The sequence below is a fragment of the Engystomops pustulosus genome, chromosome 2 (assembly GCF_040894005.1).
Source record: "Engystomops pustulosus chromosome 2, aEngPut4.maternal, whole genome shotgun sequence".
Classification (NCBI taxonomy): domain Eukaryota; kingdom Metazoa; phylum Chordata; class Amphibia; order Anura; family Leptodactylidae; genus Engystomops; species Engystomops pustulosus.
In genome coordinates, this window is record NC_092412.1 from 249,568,572 (window position 1) to 249,589,262 (window position 20,691).

General features: G+C 44.8%; 1 protein-coding gene across 6 annotated transcripts in view; it reads right to left on the minus strand.

The window, feature by feature from the left end:
* Positions 1–20,691, minus strand: part of DSCAM (DS cell adhesion molecule) — a 336,141-nt gene that overhangs the window by 17,297 nt on the left and 298,153 nt on the right. For all 6 annotated transcript variants that reach the window (XM_072138796.1, XM_072138794.1, XM_072138795.1 and 3 more), the window contains 3 exons: positions 18,294–18,443; positions 10,184–10,381; positions 7,570–7,872 (listed from right to left, as the gene is read on the minus strand). In XM_072138796.1, coding sequence (XP_071994897.1) covers positions 7,570–7,872; positions 10,184–10,381; positions 18,294–18,443 — 651 coding nt within the window. The remainder of the gene's footprint in view (positions 1–7,569; positions 7,873–10,183; positions 10,382–18,293; positions 18,444–20,691) is intronic.

The window sequence follows — 20,691 nt, forward strand, 5'->3', positions numbered from 1 at the left end:
CACTAGGTGGAGCTCAGTAGCTTACTGCATACAATTTAAACATTCAAGTCAATGATAGATTAGTATGCAGTCAGCTCCTGAGCTCTCCCTAGTGGTGGCTCATAAATCACATGTACCAGCAGAAGGGAGAAAAGGCAGCTAGTAGAGAAGCCCTGAGACCATTGTGGCGAGAAAAAGTAAGTTTTCTATCTCACCCTAAGTGCTTTATTAACATCAGTACAGGTTGGTACTTCTATTTAAAATCCTATATGACCCCACTGATGCTTCTTAGTGATAAAGGAGAGGCATCGACATAGAGAACTTACTATTAGCTGCAGCAGCCTATCTCAATGCCTCTACTTTATTACTCAGAAGCATCAGCTGGATTCTTTAGGACATTATAAAGAATTACTTACTTGTACTGATGGGAATAAAACACTTTTGGCGAGATAGGCTGCCGCAGCTTATAGTGAGTTCTCTATCTCGCCAAAAGTGTTTTATTCCCATCAGTACAAGTAAGTAATTCTTTATAATGTCCTAAAGAATCCAGCTAATGCTTCTGAGTTTGAGAGGAGAGACACCGCACAGACATAGGCTGTTGCAACTCATAGTAAGTTTCTATCTCGCCCAAAGTGCTTTACTTCCATCAGGTCAGTTCTGCTTTCTAATGTTCTGTATCATCCCACTGATGCTTGTGAGCGAGAGAGGCGAAATCCAATACAGACATAGGCTGCCTCAGCTAATGGTAAATTCCTATCTCGCCCAAAGTGCTTTATTACAGAGCAGTACTGACCTGTACTGATGGGAATAAAACACTTGGGGCGAGATAGAAACTTACTACTAGCTGCAGCAGCTCATATCCGTGTTGTGTCTCTCCTCTCTCACTCACAAGGATCAGTGGGATCATATGGGACATTACAGAGCAGTACTGACCTGTACTGATGAGAATAAAGCGCTTGGGGTGAGATAGAAACTTACTAACTAGCTGCAGCAGCTCATGTTTGTGTTGTGTCTCTCCTCTCTCACAAGGATCAGCGGGATCATATGGGACATTACAGAGCAGTACTGACCTGTACTATTGGAAATATCCTGTATGATCCTGCTGAGGCTTCTTAGTAAGACAGAAAAGACACAACGCAGACATGAGCTGCTGCAGCCCACAGTAAGTTTCTATCTAAACCCAATTGTTTTATTCCCATCAGTACGGGTCAGTACTGCTCTGTAATGTCCTAATATGATCCCACTGATGAGAGAGAAAGACGTTGATACAGAGAGAGGCTGCTGCAGCTAGTAGTAGTTTTCTATCTTACCCCAATTGCTTTATTCCCATCAGTACAGTTCAGTGCTGCTGTATAATGTTCTATATGACCCTGCTGGTTGTCACTCCAGCAGAAAGGCAAGGGCTTAGCACCGACAATCTGAATAATGCACAGATGTAGCAGAGCCAAGGATGTTATTTGTTATTTGAGGAGAGAAAAAATCCAAGTAAATGTGATACATTGTGCAGGGTTCAGGGGTTGGAGAAGGAGATTCTGTTGCTGATGTCCCTTAAAGGGAACCTGTCATCAGAAATTGCTCCAATTAACCACAGTATGTTGTCAAGCAGCTGTGCAGCTTCTAGGTGATGTTTCTTTCATGGTCCAGTGTGGTGGCATCCTCCAGAAAATCAACTTTGAAGTTAGATGTAAATTGGTTTTATGAAGTCAAGGAGGCGGAGAGTTCAACATTGAAGTCAAGCTTTTCCTGAATTAGAACGCCCCCTTCACTGTAATTGATGGTCCTGCATCCAGGGACATCATTGATCAGACCTCCTTAAGTCCGTTGCATGTAGGCAATCACATGGTAGGTGGTTTCAGAGGCCGGGAGAGCTTGACTTTAATTCTAAACTCTCCGCCTCCCTGACTTTATACATCTAACTTCAAAGTAGATTTTCTGGATGATGTCACCGAGCTGCGTCATGAAGGAAACATGATCTAGAAGCCGTTCACCTGCTTGACAACATACTGGCAGAGGTTTATCAGGTCAATTTCTGATGACAGGTTCCCTTTAAATCCTTGGGTCATGCTTTAGGTGTCTCTTTATACATAGCACAGTGAGCACTGCACTACAGGCATACAGAGGGTTAATGGTATATAACTACGCTCCTTAATGTTTCCGCATTCCCTGGAGTCCCAACCACCTAAAACAGGATCAGTCCTAGAAAGCCGCTAAGCATATTGGAATCCATAAAACCTCTCTATAAGAATTTTCGCGCTCACTGGGGACCGAACCAGGCACCGGAGAAAGAGTCTTCGAGAGTCCAATCCATTAACTGCTCGGAAAGTGAAGAGCAATCGATGAGAAGATACACGGCATGAGCACGCAAAGTGTATGAGAGCCATGGCCGAAACTACACAGTACCATACAGTGTACACATAATACCATCATACAGTGTACAGATAATACCACCATACAGTGTACACATAATACCATCATACAGTGTACAGATAATACCACCATACAGTGTACACATAATACCATCATACAGTGTACAGATAATACCACCATACAGTGTACACATAATACCATCATACACACGTGTATAATACTATCATACAGTATACACATAATACCATCATACACACGTGTATAATACCATCATACAATATACACATAATACCATCATACAGTGTACAGATAATACCATTATACAGTGTACAGATAATACCACCATACACCACTCATATAATACCTCCATACAGTGTACAGATAATACCACCATACACCACTCAAATAATACTTCCATACAGTGTAAAGATAATACCACCATACAGTGTACAGATAATACCATCATACAGCGCCCATATAATACTATCATACAGTGTACAGATAATAATACCATACAGTGTACAGATAATAATATCATACAGTGTACAGATAATACTATCATACAGTGTACAGATAATAATATCATACAGTGTACAGATAATACTATCATACAGTGTACAGATAATAATATCATACAGTGTACAGATAATACTATCATACAGTGTACAGATAATACTACCATACAGTGTACAGATAATAATATCATACAGTGTACAGATAATACTATCATACAGTGTACAGATAATACTATCATACAGTGTACAGATAATAATATCATACAGTGTACAGATAATACTATCATACAGTGTACAGATAATACTACCATACAGTGTACAGATAATACTATCATACAGTGTACAGATAATACTACCATACAGTGTACAGATAATACTATCATACAGTACCCATGTAATACTATCATACAGTGTACAGATAATACCACCATACAGTGTACAGATAATAATACCACCATACAGTACCCATGTAATACTATCATACAGTGTACAGATAATACCACCATACAGTGTACAGATAATACTATCATACAGTGTACAGATAATACCACCATACAGTGTACAGATAATAATACCACCATACAGTACCCATGTAATACTATCATCCAGTGTACAGATAATAATATCATACAGTGTACAGATAATACTATCATACAGTGTACAGATAATAATATCATACAGTGTACAGATAATACTATCATACAGTGTACAGATAATAATATCATACAGTGTACAGATAATACTATCATACAGTGTACAGATAATAATATCATACAGTGTACAGATAATACTATCATACAGTGTACAGATAATACTACCATACAGTGTACAGATAATAATATCATACAGTGTACAGATAATACTATCATACAGTGTACAGATAATAATATCATACAGTGTACAGATAATACTATCATACAGTGTACAGATAATACTACCATACAGTGTACAGATAATACTATCATACAGTGTACAGATAATACTACCATACAGTGTACAGATAATACTATCATACAGTACCCATGTAATACTATCATACAGTGTACAGATAATACCACCATACAGTGTACAGATAATAATACCACCATACAGTACCCATGTAATACTATCATACAGTGTACAGATAATACCATCATACAGTGTACAGATAATACTATCATACAGTGTACAGATAATACTACCATACAGTGTACAGATAATACTACCATACAGTGTACAGATAATACCACCATACAGTGTACAGATAATACTATCATACAGTGTACAGATAATACCACCATACAGTGTACAGATAATAATACCACCATACAGTACCCATGTAATACTATCATCCAGTGTACAGATAATAATATCATACAGTGTACAGATAATACTATCATACAGTGTACAGATAATAATATCATACAGTGTACAGATAATACTACCATACAGTGTACAGATAATACCACCATACAGTGTACAGATAATAATATCATACAGTGTACAGATAATACTACCATACAGTGTACAGATAATACCACCATACAGCACCCGTATAATCCTATCATATAGTGTACAGATAATACCACCATACAGCACCCGTATAATACTAGCATACAGTGTACAAATACTACCATACAGTGCCTGTATAATACTAGCATACAGAGTACAGATACTACCATACAGTGTACAGATAATACCACCATACAGCACCCGTATAATACTATCATATAGTGTACAGATAATACCACTATACAGCACCCGTATAATACTATCATATAGTGTACCGATAATACCACCATACAGCACCCGTATAATACTATCATACGGAGTACAGATAATACCATCACACTGTACCCATATAATATTATCATACATTCTATGATACAGGGAGCATATCATGTTACCTTACAAGGGACAGATGACCATATCATTCAGTGCCCTAATAGTGATAACCATACCACCTGGCGCCCTGCCCATATAATGCACAGACATAACCGTGCCATTCACTGCTCAAATAATACAGCCATATAGTACACAACTCACCCGGTGTCCACATAATACAGGCCAATGAGTAGGAGCTGAGTGGCAGTAACAGAGCTCCACCACTACCCAGACAATGGAGCTGTTCTACAGACTCTGTTCTCTGTGATGATTCTGGCAGCAGATAAAGCTTTTATCAGTTGTTTGGTGGGGCCCCGATTGTCAGAGCCCTACTCCTCTATTGATGGATCATCAAGACTATGCAAAACCCCTATGACGTGGATATCTGCCTGGACAGACAGAGTTAAATGCTTTCCTTACACAGAGCTCCACATCCACATTCAAAATAGAATAGTTCTGTCTGCTGGTGGTTACCACTAGAGGGCGATAAGGAGCTTACGGCAGACTGTATATGTACAGAGCTCCCTCTAGTGGTGACCACTGACTGACAGAAATATTCCTATGCAGAGGGTTTGCTGTAGCGGGAAAAAAAAAACTCTATTAGACAATCATAAACATGAATAAATCCTACAATGTCTGAAATTCTCATCTTCATCGCCCTTTAAATAAATTCTCTGTGCAGCCAGGAGCCACCCATATGGATGACTGAGCTGTACTCCAGTGTTCTGCGAGGCTGCCGCTTCATTAATACACTGTCAGATGATACGAGGCGTCTGCCAGGCACATGGAAAATTACAAAAGCATGAAATTAAAATCTAGACATTTTCTTTTTATGGACAAATAAAAAAACCCCCCAAAACCTTTAAATATCATAAAAGAAAGTTGGATCCCGGGTGTTGAGGTGTTAAACTTGCGGCTTGTCAAAGTATTTGCTGCTTGGTTGATTTTGTGACGAGCAGATTTTTGTTTCCACAATATTCTTGTTATGAAAATCCTCAGCTCTAAAAATAACCGGTAGCTCCGGCCCCGCCTCTCGCTGACAGGTAAATCGCCGGAACAACCGGGCTGGAAAATGTCAGCCTATGGTTCTACCCGCTGTGGTATAGAAAGCCCAGGTCACCACTTAAAGGGATCTTGTCGAAGGAGATTACGCAGTCGATATGTTTCTCTATGAGTGCTAAAACGGTGGCAACGGTTAAGAGGATAAAAGAAGATAGCTCCGCCTACTTATATGCTATGTGGCTTCTGGTAGATGTGTTTAAAGAGACCTACCCATCGGATCCTCAGAAAACTTGAACAAGGTCCCCAATTTCAAGTTATGATTCGAAAACTGTGATTTATAGGATGTCTAATGAGAGTAATCCTACAGAAATACTTCGGGATGTCTAAGTTCTAACTTTCTATCGTCCATACAAGCAAATCACAGGCCAACCCCGAATTAGACGAAACTGCCCACAAATTCTCAAATCAGGACATGACAAAATCTGCTTGGACTATTTGGAAAGTCTGGGATTGTCCCAAGAATTTCAAGCGAGTAGCCACAAGAAAGAACCCATGACTCCATACTTCATGGGGGTTCGAAGATTGGACTCCACCACTCATGACTTGGTGTCAGAGCAAAGGGAAGAGTCCATTTGGATCTGTAATGGAAACGTGAAGAAGGTCCAATAATTTAAGGACTTCCCCAACGATGTCCTCAGGTTCAGTGGAAGTGGGACACATAACCCATCCTTCTGGTCCTCATAAACTTGGCAAGAGCTTGGGTCTTCTGATTGACCAGTTGGACGTTGCCTCAGACAGACATCATAGAGATCGTCCATAAGATAAGCAATTAATAGATGATGACTGAACAAGGTGTCATAGACTATGATGGTGTGATGAGGTTGGAGCATAAGAAGATGTAAAGTATAAGGAACCTAAACCATAGGAACTGGAGAGGAGACCAAGAAACCTCTGATGGAGGTTGGACGTTGAAACCTCTGATGGACTCGTTGGAGGCTAGTTCGGATTGTTATCACGGACATATATCTTACTGGGAACAATTGACAAGGAATGACGGAAGAAAATGTTGTAGGCCATGAAGAGATGAAGGACAAGGACATGTCAAGTAATCAGTAATCTAGTCCACAGGGTCTAGTCCACCTCTGATGGACTAGATGGACGCTACCTCAAACTGGTGGCAATTAATAAAGAAATCGCTGAAGAAAATGTTGTAGCCTACGGTGTGAAGAGGTGAAGGCCAAAGAGATGTAAAGTATAAGGAACACAGACCATAGGAACTGGAGAGGAGACCAAAGAACATCTGGAGTAGGTGGGCTCTAGCTGAAGCTGGTATCATGGAGATATATTTTAGGGGGGGGGGGGGGCAAATAAAAATTAAAGACTGAACAAATATTATGATGAGTTAGAGTAGAAATAGATGTAAAGTATGAGGGACCTAGGCTGTAGGACCTGGAGAGGGGACTGAAGAACTTTGAACCAATATGAATTGTGTGGAAATCTATTGGCGAGTACAATCTCCACTACTGAAGTCCCTCTATCTGCATACACATGGGATGTTCCACCTAAATCTATATGTATGATGTGTGGTCCACATAGTCTGACTCTGGATTTTGGACAGTACAGAGCCAAAAACATTGACAATGATTCCGTGTAGAGAAAAAATTCAACCACGTCAGAATCGGTGGAACAATGACTACCATAGGGTGAGAAGAGATGGGGTTGGTGGAGGTGGTGGATGGTCCTCTTTCATAGAATACCCCGGGATGGTCACCAAAGCATGAAGTCACATGGTCACCAGGGAACCTGATGCACCAAAACCTGAAGAAGACGAGCGTGTACGTACCTGGCCGATGTGCCTTTGGAGCTGCCATATTTTGCACCTTTCCACCATCGAGGGGCTTTGGGGGCGATGCAGTAAACCTGCATATCCCGGATTCTGATGGGGTGCTAGAGGTCAGACTGTCTGTGTACTCATTAGTCCCTGCAGTCAGTTGCTCTGATGACGTGTCTGATATGAAGCACTCTGTGATGGTGAATTTGGCGTGTCTCAGTTGCTCCTCCATCTTGGCGTGCTCGTAGGCTCTTGCCAACTCTTCGTAGGTGGACGAGGCACTTTCTGTAGAGACCATGCTGCTCCTTGCTCGGTCTGTAATAAAAACAGGAACCACCATGAAACCACAGACTGGAGGTCCTATAAGATAGTGACTAACCGTACATGATAACCGGGTGGGAGGGGAGGCTGGAGCCACATGTCCAACATGGACACACTGGACAATGGCTACACTGAAGACCTCAACCTACATCACCATGAGCACCATAATACACACATTGGGGCAGATTTACTTACCTGGTCCATTCGCGTTCCAGCGGCGCGTTCTCTGCGGTGGGTTTGGGTCTTCCAGTGATTCCCTAAGGTAGTTCCTCCGACGTCCACCAGGTGTCGCTGCTGCGCTGATGTCCGCCGGAGTTCACGATCCTATACTTGGTGAAGGTAAGCGCGTATCCAGCGACACTTTTTTTTTAAATGAATCCGTCAGATTTTGGTATGGCCACGCCCCCTGATTTCCGTCGCGTGCACGCTGGCACCGATGCGCCACAATCCGTTTGCGTGCGCCAAAAACCCGGGGCAATTCAGGGAAAATCGACGCAAATCGGAAATATTTGGGTAACACGTCGGGAAAACGCGAATCGGGCCCTTAGTAAATGACCCCCAATATGTCACACTAAAGGGTTGTGGCTCCGTTCTCTTCCTCATTGTCCTCTGATTAGGATCTTGTGAGTAAAATACAGTCCTGAATGTCTGATAAAGCTGAATCCTACAGAACTTCCGCATCCTAATAAATAACACAATGTAATTTCAACAGCAGAACGCAATCAATAAGGAGGCAGTAAACACGGCCCCTAATCTATGGCGTTTTTAATTGCTTTATGATCCTCGCTAATATTAAGGCAATTCCTCATCAGGTAAGTAGCTACAACAAATCAATGGCTGCGCCGTGTGATCCCTTTATAGGCTCCGGCCTGGATGCTCCACTATTACATGGAGAGGAGCGGCTGCGTCCGGGGGTCTTTCTGAATGATCGCCCCTCATGCGGCAGAGAGATTCCACGGACAAAGCAGTTCAGACACATACGGAATAATGGCGCTTCTGCCGGTAATGGGGTTTCTAATCTAGTTTTGTCATTGGGGCTGATAAATGAAGTTACCATAGTAACGGCAATGTCACCGATTCCATCTGCAGAGAGAATTCCGGATTTCTGTGTCTGCGGATTATTATGGGTTTATACAGAGATAGCAATACTGGCGAGGACCGGGCACGTGAGGTGAGAGCCTTGTCAGTAGGTCACAAGGATATATACAGACAGTCCCCTACTTAAGAACACCCGACTTACATACGACCCCTAGTTACAAACGGACCTCTGGATATTGGTAATTTACTGTACTTTAGTCCTAGGTTACAATAATCAGCTGTAACAGTTATCAGGTGTCTGTAATGAAGATTTAGTGTTAATCCTGGTTCTTATGACAACCCAACATTTTTAAAATCCAATTGTCACAGAGACCAAAAAAATTTGTCTGGATCTACAATGATAAAATATACAGTTCCGACTTACATACAAATTCAACTTAAGAACAAACCTACAGAACCTATCTTGTACGTAACCCGGGGACTGCCTGTATTTATATTCTAGGAGGCTGGATCCTCACACTGCTGTGCTCTGTGCAGCCAGGTTTAGGTATTGTCCCTGTAGAGACCTTTGTGCATCTTTTTAGTAGCAGCAGAACTGTGATACATAAATTTATATTTCTGGATTGTAGCTTCTCCAAGTGCACTGCTCACACTGCTGTGCTCTGTGCTCTATTGGTCCTGAAGACAAGTGTAATTATACATTTCTAAGGTCTGATTATATATCTACAGAGACGATACCTAACACTGGTTAGCACAGCAGTTTGAGTATCCACCTCCTACTATAATCATGGAATATAAATCCATAATTCACAGTCCTGCTGTTTCTAACAACATACACCTGCTGACCCCTTTAAGGATTCTTGTGACACTGGACTATGATTACACAGCTCTCCCCCAGGAGAGAAATACAATGAATATGTGTATTAATGTTGTCAGAACACACCCCTGTGAACTTCCATTATGTGGTTTGTTCCACAAAACTGTAGCTAGGAAGATGTGGAACAGACCACTGTGCACTGATAATTGGGGGTTCTGACTACACTGCAAAACAGTGAAGTCTAGTGAAAGAGCTAATAATATTAAAAGGCTAAAGCTACAATTTCGGAATACCTGTGACCAGTGCTAAGGGTGTCTGGGTGCCGGTGACCACCAAGAATCCTTCCTTCTAGAAATGATGGGGGTTTCCACTAACACCCACTGTTCAGAGTGATTGTGAGTTATCTTTCCAGCACCGCAGTAAAGTGAGATGCATAGCAGTGTATGTTACCTGTGTCCTGGGATGGGCTCACGCTGTAGCTGTCGCTTTCCTTGTCTACAGATCCGGTAGCTCTTGGCGTGGGTAGCCTCCAGTCTGTTGTTAGGGTGTGTGCAGATATGGTGGGGTGCGGCCTATTTAGCGTCCACTGACTTGCATATCTGTTGCGAGCTGCCGGACCGGCTTTTGCATTTTTTCTAGTGGTCGGATCTTTGAGAAAAAGAAAAAAAAAGTTAATTTAATTAAAAAAAGAACAACAACGATAGATACAGTATATCAGGAGTTTGCTGATGTATCATCTACCAGTTCTCCACCTGTTGACTCCCCCCTATTACCCCTATTACCAAAAGTGAAGAACCGCTCAAAAACCTGACTACCACTCTGAATGTCCTCACACTGCTGTGCACTTACCTCTGTGCTCAGCCCCGAATGATATAGATTTCAGGTTGAATGCTACAGCAACACTAAGAGCAGGAGGGAAGTTTGCAGCAGAGACCTTCGTGTATGTTGTTAGTAGCAGCAGGACTGTGAAATCTGGATTTATAATCCAGGATTGTGGCTTCTCAATGTACACTGGGGTAGTGTCCTCAAACTGCTGTGCTCTGTGCACTCTGAAGCCAGTAATAAGCATTGTCCCTAGAGATGTGTATTTATATCTTTCTGTATGTTGTTAGTAGCAGCAGGACTGTGAAATATGGATTCATATTCCAGCCTTATGGTTGTCCATGTGCACTGGAGGCGTGTCCTCACACTGCTGTGCTCTTAGCTTATTTCACAGCTCCTTTCCAGCGTTATGGTTGTCTATGTGCGCAGGAGGCATGTCCTCACACTGCTGTGCTCTTAGCTTATTTCACAGCTCCTTTCCAGCCTCATGGTTGTCTATGTGCACAGGAGGCGTGTCCTCACACTGCTGTGCTCTTAGCTTATTTCACAGCTCCTTTCCAGCATTATGGCTGTCTATGTGCACAGGAGGCATGTCCTCACACTGCTGTGCTCTTAGCTTATTTCACAGCTCCTTTCCAGCATTATGTTTGTCTATGTGCACAGGAGGCATGTCCTCCCACTGCTGTGCTCTTAGCTTATTTCACAGCTCCTTTCCAGCATTATGTTTGTCTATGTGCACAGGAGGCATGTCCTCCCACTGCTGTGCTCTTAGCTTATTTCACAGCTCCTTTCCAGCCTTATGCTTGTCTATGTGTACAGGAGGCATGTCCTCACACTGCTGTGCTCTTAGCTTATTTCACAGCTCCTTTCCAGCATTATGTTTGTCTATGTGCGCTGGAGGCATGTCCTCACACTGCTGTGCTCTTAGCTTATTTCACAGCTCCTTTCCAGCATTATGTTTGTCTATGTGCACAGGAGGCATGTCATCACACTGCTGTGCTCTTAGCTTATTTCACAGCTCCTTTCCAGCATTATGGTTGTCTATGTGCGCTGGAGGCATGTCCTCCCACTGCTGTGCTCTTAGCTTATTTCACAGCTCCTTTCCAGCCTTATGCTTGTCTATGTGTACAGGAGGCATGTCCTCACACTGCTGTGCTCTTAGCTTATTTCACAGCTCCTTTCCAGCCTTATGGTTGTCTGTGTGCGCTGGAGGCATGTCCTCACACTGCTGTGCTCTTAGCTTATTTCACAGCTCCTTTCCAGCATTATGGTTGTCTATGTGCGCTGGAGGCATGTCCTCCCACTGCTGTGCTCTTAGCTTATTTCACAGCTCCTTTCCAGCCTCATGGTTGTCTATGTGCGCAGGAGGCATGTCCTCCCACTGCTGTGCTCTTAGCTTATTTCACAGCTCCTTTCCAGCATTATGTTTGTCTATGTGCGCTGGAGGCATGTCCTCACACTGCTGTGCTCTTAGCTTATTTCACAGCTCCTTTCCAGCCTCATGGTTGTCTATGTGCGCAGGAGGCATGTCCTCACACTGCTGTGCTCTTAGCTTATTTCACAGCTCCTTTCCAGCCTCATGGTTGTCTATGTGCGCAGGAGGCATGTCCTCACACTGCTGTGCTCTTAGCTTATTTCACAGCTCCTCTCCTCTACTTTGAGTGACTGTAGTATTCAACCAAAGGCCTGTTACAACTCTTTTTCAGTGCAGAAGTTGGGGCTGTGGAGCATTTCAATGCAGACAGCTAAGAGCACAGCAGTGTGAGGATACTCCCCCATTGCATTTGCTAGTTAGTGTGGGAATGGTATATAATAGCACAAAATTGTGTATTGTCCCCTGTAAATCAATGTACGACCCATCATGATAATCCAGGGACATGACTTATAGATCCAGGCACCATGACTGTGGTATCTTCTTATGTATCATCCTTGGCCTCATTCCTTCTAAAATCAACTTTTATAACTATGCTAATGAGCCAGAAAGGCTCTAGGGTGTTACCAGAGCTCACCTAGGCTTCACAGGCTGTTACACTGTTCTGGAGCACTACCTCCTTCCCACTGTGTAAGATTACATCATGCTGTGGGAACCGAGAGACAGTGTAACAGCCTGTGAAGCTGCAGCACGGAGGGGTTCTGGTTACAACCCCATAGCACTTCTGGCTCATTAGCATAATTGTACAAGTTGATTTTAGAAGGACGGATGCCATGGATAACAAATATAAGATTACTACAGTCACGGTTCCTGGATCTAGGAGTAATGCCCCTGGTGTATTATGGATTTTGATAGAAGATTTCCTTTAATTCCTGCCCCTTTTAAGCAACTGTTCTCATCTGTATCTGGGAAAGTTGGGTGACATCTTCCTCACTCATTTTATATAATATTTAGCTGCTCGTCATTCTCGGTGCGGCCCTCGGGGGGAGTAACAATACATTACGTTCTTTGCCTCGAGCTTTAAGGGTAATGAAACGTAGATTTTTCTTTTCGGAAATTGAACAATAAATAATCTCAAACAATATCCCCTGGAGAGAAGGAGCAGCACAGCGCCGGCTCCTGGGTCTCCCCCTGCACTGCTCCCATCAGTCTCCCCGGAGAATTCCCTCCCGTCTGGTAATGTCAGGGCTGCGGCAGAGGAGCGCGGGGGAGGGGGGGGGTATTTTTAGCACCGGCTAGACAGAAATAATATGGCGTTACCCCACAATCGTCCTATTGTCATCCTCCGCACCCCGCTGCGCTGTGCTGCACTGCTCATGCATTGTTTATGAAGTCAATTTTGTGGCTTTTCTTTTTTTTTTCATTTTTCCAAAATATAACAAGCGTCTAAAAATAGGGAATTCAGGCCGTGGAAGGGACGAGGCTGAGGGGTTATCCCTGCAGATCCCGGAGTGTCGCTCAGAGCTGAGGCATTCACCGAGGTTATATACTGAGAAATAAAATCTCTCGCTTATTTTGGGATCCGATGTATATTTTGTCTTTTTCTCTAGTCACACCTGAATCTGCATGGCAGTTACAAGATAGATTGTTACAACTAACAGGACGCTACATTGTAATGTATCAGCTGTGATCCTCATTGTACTACTACCCCTATCCTGTATATATGGACACAGCACAGTACTACTACTCCTATCCTGTATATATGGGTACAGCACAGCACTACTACTCCTATTCTGTATATATGGGCACAGCACATTACTACTACTCCTATCCTGTATATATGGGCACAGCACAGTACTACTACTCCTATCCTGTATATATGAGCACAGCACAGTACTACTACCCTTATCCTGTATATATGGGCACAGCACAGTACTACTACTCCTATCCTGTATATATGGGCACAGTACTACTACTCCTATCCTGTATATATGGGCACAGTACTACTACTCCTATCCTGTATATATGAACACAGCATAGTACTACTACTCCTATCCTGTATATATTGGCACAGCACAGTACTACTACTCCTATCCTGTATATATGAACACAGCATAGTACTCCTACTCCTATCCTGTATATATGGGTACAGCACAGTACTACTACTCCTATCCTGTATATATGAACACAGCACAGTACTACTGCTCCTATCCTGTATATATGAGCACAGCACAGTACTACTACTCCTATCCTGTATATATGAGCACAGCACAGTACTACTACTACTATCCTGTATATATGGACACAGCACAGTATTACTACTCCTATCCTGTATATATGGGCACAGCACAGTACTACTACCCCTATCTTGTATATATGGGCACAGCACAGCACTACTACTCCTATCCTGTATATATGAGCACAGCACAGTACTACTACTCCTATCCTGTATATATATATATATATATATATATATATATATATATATATATATATCTTTTAGCTTTCTCTGATTATTTGCATTACAATATAATTGTGTGTTATAACTTACCTTTCACCCTGACAGAATCCTCTGTGTAGTTGCATGGGTTAGGGCTTTGATTTGGATGCATTTCAAAAAAACAACATGTGACTTGTCTGTGCTGCAGATTCCTCAGCTCTCAGTCCCCACCTTTGTGCTTCTTCACATAAACAGTGCTCACAGCCTGGTGAGATGACATCAGTGGAGGAGGGGTAACTGTACAGGAGCACAAAGGTGGGGGCTGAGAGCTGAGGAGTCTGCAGCACAGACAAGTCACTTTTTGTTTGTTTTTTCTAAATGCATCCAAACCAAAGGCCAACCCCTGAGACTACACAAGGGACTCTGTCAGGGTTAATGGGCTTCTGTAACCTGTCTTTCATCTGAAAATGTTATATTTGTCAGAATAAATCTGTTTATATCGACCCCCCCCCCCCCACATGGCCACCTATGATTCGGTTAAGGAGGGAGGCCATTATACATTTCCATCCCTTTAAGTGCAGGCGGGAGGGGAATGAAAGGGTTAACCGTATTAAGTACCCAGCATCCCGTGCTCTCCGGAGCATCCACAACACACAAGATTCAATCTTCTTCTTTTCAGGCTTTTAATCAATTAATCGTAGCACTTGGAGCCGGAGAAAACAGCTCCATATATTATTGAAGAGGATTCCTGCTGCTCTCAGAAATGACAATTACCAGGCTTTAAATTAACAAACTAATTAATGAAGCGGCCGAGGGGGGAGGGGGGGACATTTATCCTCGTAACTTTACCATTCCCAGACACAGATTCTTCATAGTTACCAAGATTTACCGAGGAAATAATGAGGAAGTTTCATCCCAGCATTAGGAACAATCCCTATAGCCTGAGAATACTCCCTGGAGGATGGGGAGGAGTAGTAGTACATGGAGGATGGGGAGGAGTAGTAGTACATGGAGGATGAGGAGGAGTAGTAGTATATGGAGGATGGGGAGTAGTAGTATATGGAGGATGGGGAGGAGTAGTAGTATATGGAGGATGGGGAGTAGTAGTATATGGAGGATGGGGAGGAGTAGTAGTATATGGAGGATGGGGAGGAGTAGTAGTATATGGAGGATGGGGAGGAGTAGTAGTATATGGAGGATGGGGAGGAGTAGTAGTATATGGAGGATGGGGAGTAGTAGTATATGGAGGATGGGGAGGAGTAGTAGTATATGGAGGATGAGGAGGAGTAGTAGTATATGGAGGATGGGGAGGAGATGTAGTATATGGAGGATGGGGAGGAGATGTAGTATATGGAGGATGGGGAGGAGATGTAGTATATGGAGGATGGGGAGGTGTAGTAGTACATGGAGGGTGGGGAGGAGTAGTAGTATATGGAGGATGGGGAGGAGTAGCAGTATATGGAGGATGGGGAGGAGTAGTAGTATATGGAGGATGGAGAGGAGTAGTAGTATATGGAGGATGGGGAGGAGTAGTAGTATATGGAGGATGGGGAGGAGTAGTAGTATATGGAGGATGGGGAGGAGATGTAGTATATGGAGGATGGGGAGGAGTAGTAGTATATGGAGGATGGAGAGGAGTAGTAGTATATGGAGGATGGGGAGGAGTAGTAGTATATGGAGGATGGGGAGGAGTAGTAGTATATGGAGGATGGGGAGGAGATGTAGTATATGGAGGATGGGGGGGAGTAGTAGTATATGGAGGATGGGGAGGAGTAGTAGTATATGGAGGATGGGGAGGAGTAGTAGTATATGGAGGATGGAGAGGAGTAGTAGTATATGGAGGATGGGGAGGAGTAGTAGTATATGGAGGATGGGGAGTAGTAGTATATGGAGGATGGGGAGGAGTAGTAGTATATGGAGGATGGGGATTAGTAGTAGTCTATGGAGGATGGGGAGGAGTAGTAGTATATGGAGGATGGGGAGGAGTAGTAGTCTATGGAGGATGGGGAGGAGTAGCAGTATATGGAGGATGGGGAGGAGATGTAGTATATGGAGGATGGGGAGGAGTAGTAGTATATGGAGGATGGGGAGGAGTAGTAGTATATGGAGGATGGGGAGGAGTAGTAGTATATGGAGGATGGGGAGGAGCAGTAGTACTCCCTGGAGGATGGGGAGGAGTAGTAGTATATGGAGGATGGGGAGTAGTAGTATATGGAGGATGGGGAGGAGTAGTAGTATATGGAGGATGGGGAGGAGTAGTAGTATATGGAGGATGGGGAGGAGTAGTAGTATATGGAGGATGGGAGGAGTAGTAGTATATGGAGGATGGGGAGGAGTAGTAGTATATGGAGGATGTGGAGGAGTAGTAGTATATGGAGGATGGGGAGGAGTAGTAGTATATGGAGGATGGGGAGGAGATGTAGTATATGGAGGATGGGGAGGAGTAGTAGTATATGGAGGATGGGGAGGAGTAGTAGTCCATGGGGGATGGAGAGGAGTAGTAGTACATGGAGGATGGGGAGGAGTAGAAGTCCATGGAAGATGGGGATGAGTAGAAGTCTATGGAGGATGGGGAGGAGTAGTAGTACATGGAGGGTGGGGAGGAGTAGTAGTACATGGAGGATGGGGAGGAGTAGAAGTCCATGGAGGATGGGGAGGAGTAGTAGTACATGGAGGATGGGGAGGAGTAGTAGTACATGGAGGATGGGGAGGAGTAGTAGTACATGGAGGATGGGGAGGAGTAGTAGTACATGGAGGATGGGGATGAGTAGAAGTCTATGGAGGATGGGGAGGAGTAGATGTCCATGGAGGGTGGGGAGGAGTAGTAGTACATGGAGGATGGGGAGGAGTAGTAGTACATGGAGGATGGGGATGAGTAGAAGTCTATGGAGGATGGGGAGGAGTAGATGTCCATGGAGGGTGGGGAGGAGTAGTAGTACATGGAGGATGGGGAGGAGTAGTAGTACATGGAGGATGGGGAGGAGTAGTAGTACATGGAGGATGGGGATGAGTAGAAGTCTATGGAGGATGGGGAGGAGTAGTAGTACATGGAGGATGGGGAGGAGTAGTAGTACATGGAGGATGGGGAGGAGTAGAAGTCCATGGAGGATGGGGAGGAGTAGAAGTCCATGGAGGATGGGGAGGAGTAGAAGTCCATGGAGGATGGGGAGGAGTAGAAGTCCATGGAGGATGGGGAGGAGTAGTAGTATATGGAGGATGGGGAGGAGTAGTAGTACATGGAGGATGGGGAGGAGTAGTAGTACATGGAGGATGGGGAGGAGTAGTAGTACATGGAGGATGGGGAGGAGTAGTAGTACATGGAGGATGGGGAGGAGTAGTAGTACATGGAGGATGGGGAGGAGTAGTAGTACATGGAGGATGGGGAGGAGTAGTAGTACATGGAGGATGGGGAGAAGTACAAGTCCATGAAGGAGTAGAAGTCCATGGAGACTGCTGTGATTTTATGTGATCAGATATGTACATGCGTTAAATGGAGCAAATGTTGGTGGTTAAAGGACCTTAGATGACATTACTCTGGTCACATGACATGAAGGGCTGAATGGTGAGTAGGTATGGGACATGGGGAGGAGCTGTCACACACGGCTCAGCAGAACACAGGCCCTCCGACTCATTGCTGGATCTGGCTGTATGCCAGGTAAGATAACAAAGTTGATTTTATGGGGATGTGAGGGAAACAATTTTTAGGTAAAAGAAGGGTGACATTTAGTTATTAGGGCTCTATGGGGAACTATCACTAGCTGTGGTAATAATCTTTAAAAAAATATTTAAAAACAAAAAATAAATAAGGTGAAAGAAAATTGCATATCAGGATACATACCACAAAAATATATTAAATACTAATAAATGACTGTAATACAAAGTAAAAAAAAAACATTGAAAATACATAAAAAATGAAAAAGACTTACTTGTTCCTGGCCGGGCGTCTGACACGTCGACCAGTGGTCCGGTAGCCTGTGAGACGGACTGGTAATGCACGGTGTGAGTGACGGTTAATGACTTCTGCTTTGATGACTCTCCAAAATCGGCGTCGGTCAATAGCACGGTGGATCTGTCATCTGCGAGCGGGAGAAGATTTACTATTAGGAGAAGATTTACTATTAGGAGAAGACTGCGAAGCATAAACCCTTTCTAGTGCTCGGACATTGATTAAAACGGAGGATTTTACTCGTTTATTTTTTATTTTTTTTGCTCTCTTGTCACTTTTTTTACGTGAAGTATAAATTGCTTGGTGTCGGGGATAAATCTCGGGTCTGGACAGTGAAGGAGTGATTGCTGGAGAGAGGGAGCACCGGCCGTCTACACTGCTTACAAAGCAAGAGAGGCCATTAAATAAAGGGAAAAAAGCAAAAAAAAAAAATTCTGCAGAGACGGATCTTCTTATCTCCCGGTCATTAGCGCGGAGGGAAGAACATCCACGTCCTGCAATGCGGAGGACAACGCGGGGAAGACTGGAGATAAAAGTCCTCTGAAGGCAAAGTCTGACGCGGACGCGGTGACTTGACAAATGGAACTTAAGATTTTTTGTTTGGCAGAACACGACTTTTTATAGATTTTCTATGACCTATGGTTTAGTTTGGGACGCGGGATGTGTATCCTGTAGCAAAAAATCACATATTGCGATTTAATGTGGAACACAAAAAGTCGGAAAAAATTTTCTAAACTTTTTGTAATAAAATTTATGTCGCTCTGTGGTCAAGATGTGGTCAGCGGAGGTTCCACTCAAGGTGAGGTTTAGAGATCGCACTTTTTAAATTTTAGGCCATAAATTTCCAGTCCTCAGCCTATCAGAGAGTCCACCCTGTTTATAGAACATAAATGATAGATGGAGATCTACCCCCTTCCTCTCAGTCACATCACATAACACAGCGCTTATAGTGGCTGGGAGGAGTACTGCATTTATGGAAGTAATGCCAGGCACAGCCACTATTTTGGTAGGACCAGTTGACCATCTAATGTTTATGGTCACCCCTTACCCCTGGGTCCTGGGAGCTTACACTCGTGCAGGGTGGATGAGGGGGCACAGGTGGGGGCCGGGGGTCCTCCCCTGTCATTCATGTGTTGGGTGGCCCCTTACACCTTGGTCCCGGGAGCTTACGCTCGTGCAGGGGGATGAGGAGGCACAGGTAGAGGCCGGGGCTGGGGGTCCTCCCCTGTTATTCATGTGTTGGGTCACCCCTTACGCCTGGGTCCCGGGAGCTTACACTCGTGCAGGGTGGGTGAGGAGGTACAGGTGGAGGCCGGGGGTCCTCCCCTGTTATTCATGTGTTGGGTGGCCCCTTACACCTTGGTCCCGGGAGCTTACGCTCGTGCAGGGGGATGAGGAGGCACAGGTGGGGGCTGGGGCTGGGGGTCCTCCCCTGTTATTCATGTGTTGGGTGGCCCCTTACACCTTGGTCCCGGGAGCTTACGCTCGTGCAGGGGGATGAGGGGGCACAGGTGGGGGCCGGGGGTCCTCCCCTGTCATTCATGTGTTGGGTCGTCCCTTACCCCTGGGTCCCGGGAGCTTACGCTCGTGCAGGGGGATGAGGAGGCACAGGTGGGGGCTGGGGGTCCTCCCCTGTTATTCATGTGTTGGGTCGCCCCTTACCCCTGGGTCCCGGGAGCTTACACTCGTGCAGGGGGATGATGAGGCACAGGTGAGGGCCGGGGGTCCTCCCCTGTCATTCATGTGTTGGGTGGCCCCTTACGCCTGGGTCCCGGGAGCTTACGCTCGTGCAGGGGGATGAGGAGGCACAGGTGGGGGCCGGGGGTCCTCCCCTGTTATTCATGTGTTGGGTCGCCCCTTACCCCTGGGTCCCGGGAGCTTACGCTTGTGCAGGGGGATGAGGAGGCACAGGTGGGGGCCGGGGGTCCTCCCCTGTTATTCATGTGTTGGGTGGCCCCTTACGCCTGGGTCCCGGGAGCTTACACTCGTGCAGGGGGATGAGGAGGCACAGGTGGAGGCCGGGGCTGGGGGTCCTCCCCTGTCATTCATGTGTTGGGTGGTCCCTTACGCCTGGGTCCCGGGCGCTTACACTCATGCAGGTGGATGAAGATGCACAGGTGGGGGCACGGGCTGGGGGTCCTCCCCTGTCATTCATGTGTTGGGTGGTCCCTTACGCCTGGGTCCCGGGAGCTTACACTCAAGCAGGTGGATGAAGATGCACAGGTGGGGGCACGGGCTGGGGGTCCTCCTGAGATGTTGCAGTCTTATATATACAGCAGGAGGCTTCTCGTCACTGCCGGGGGCTGGAAGTCGTCCACCTCAGCGTTAAGTCTTCGCTGTGACAAGCCGAGGAGCAGCAGGATCTCCGCTTCTGTTGT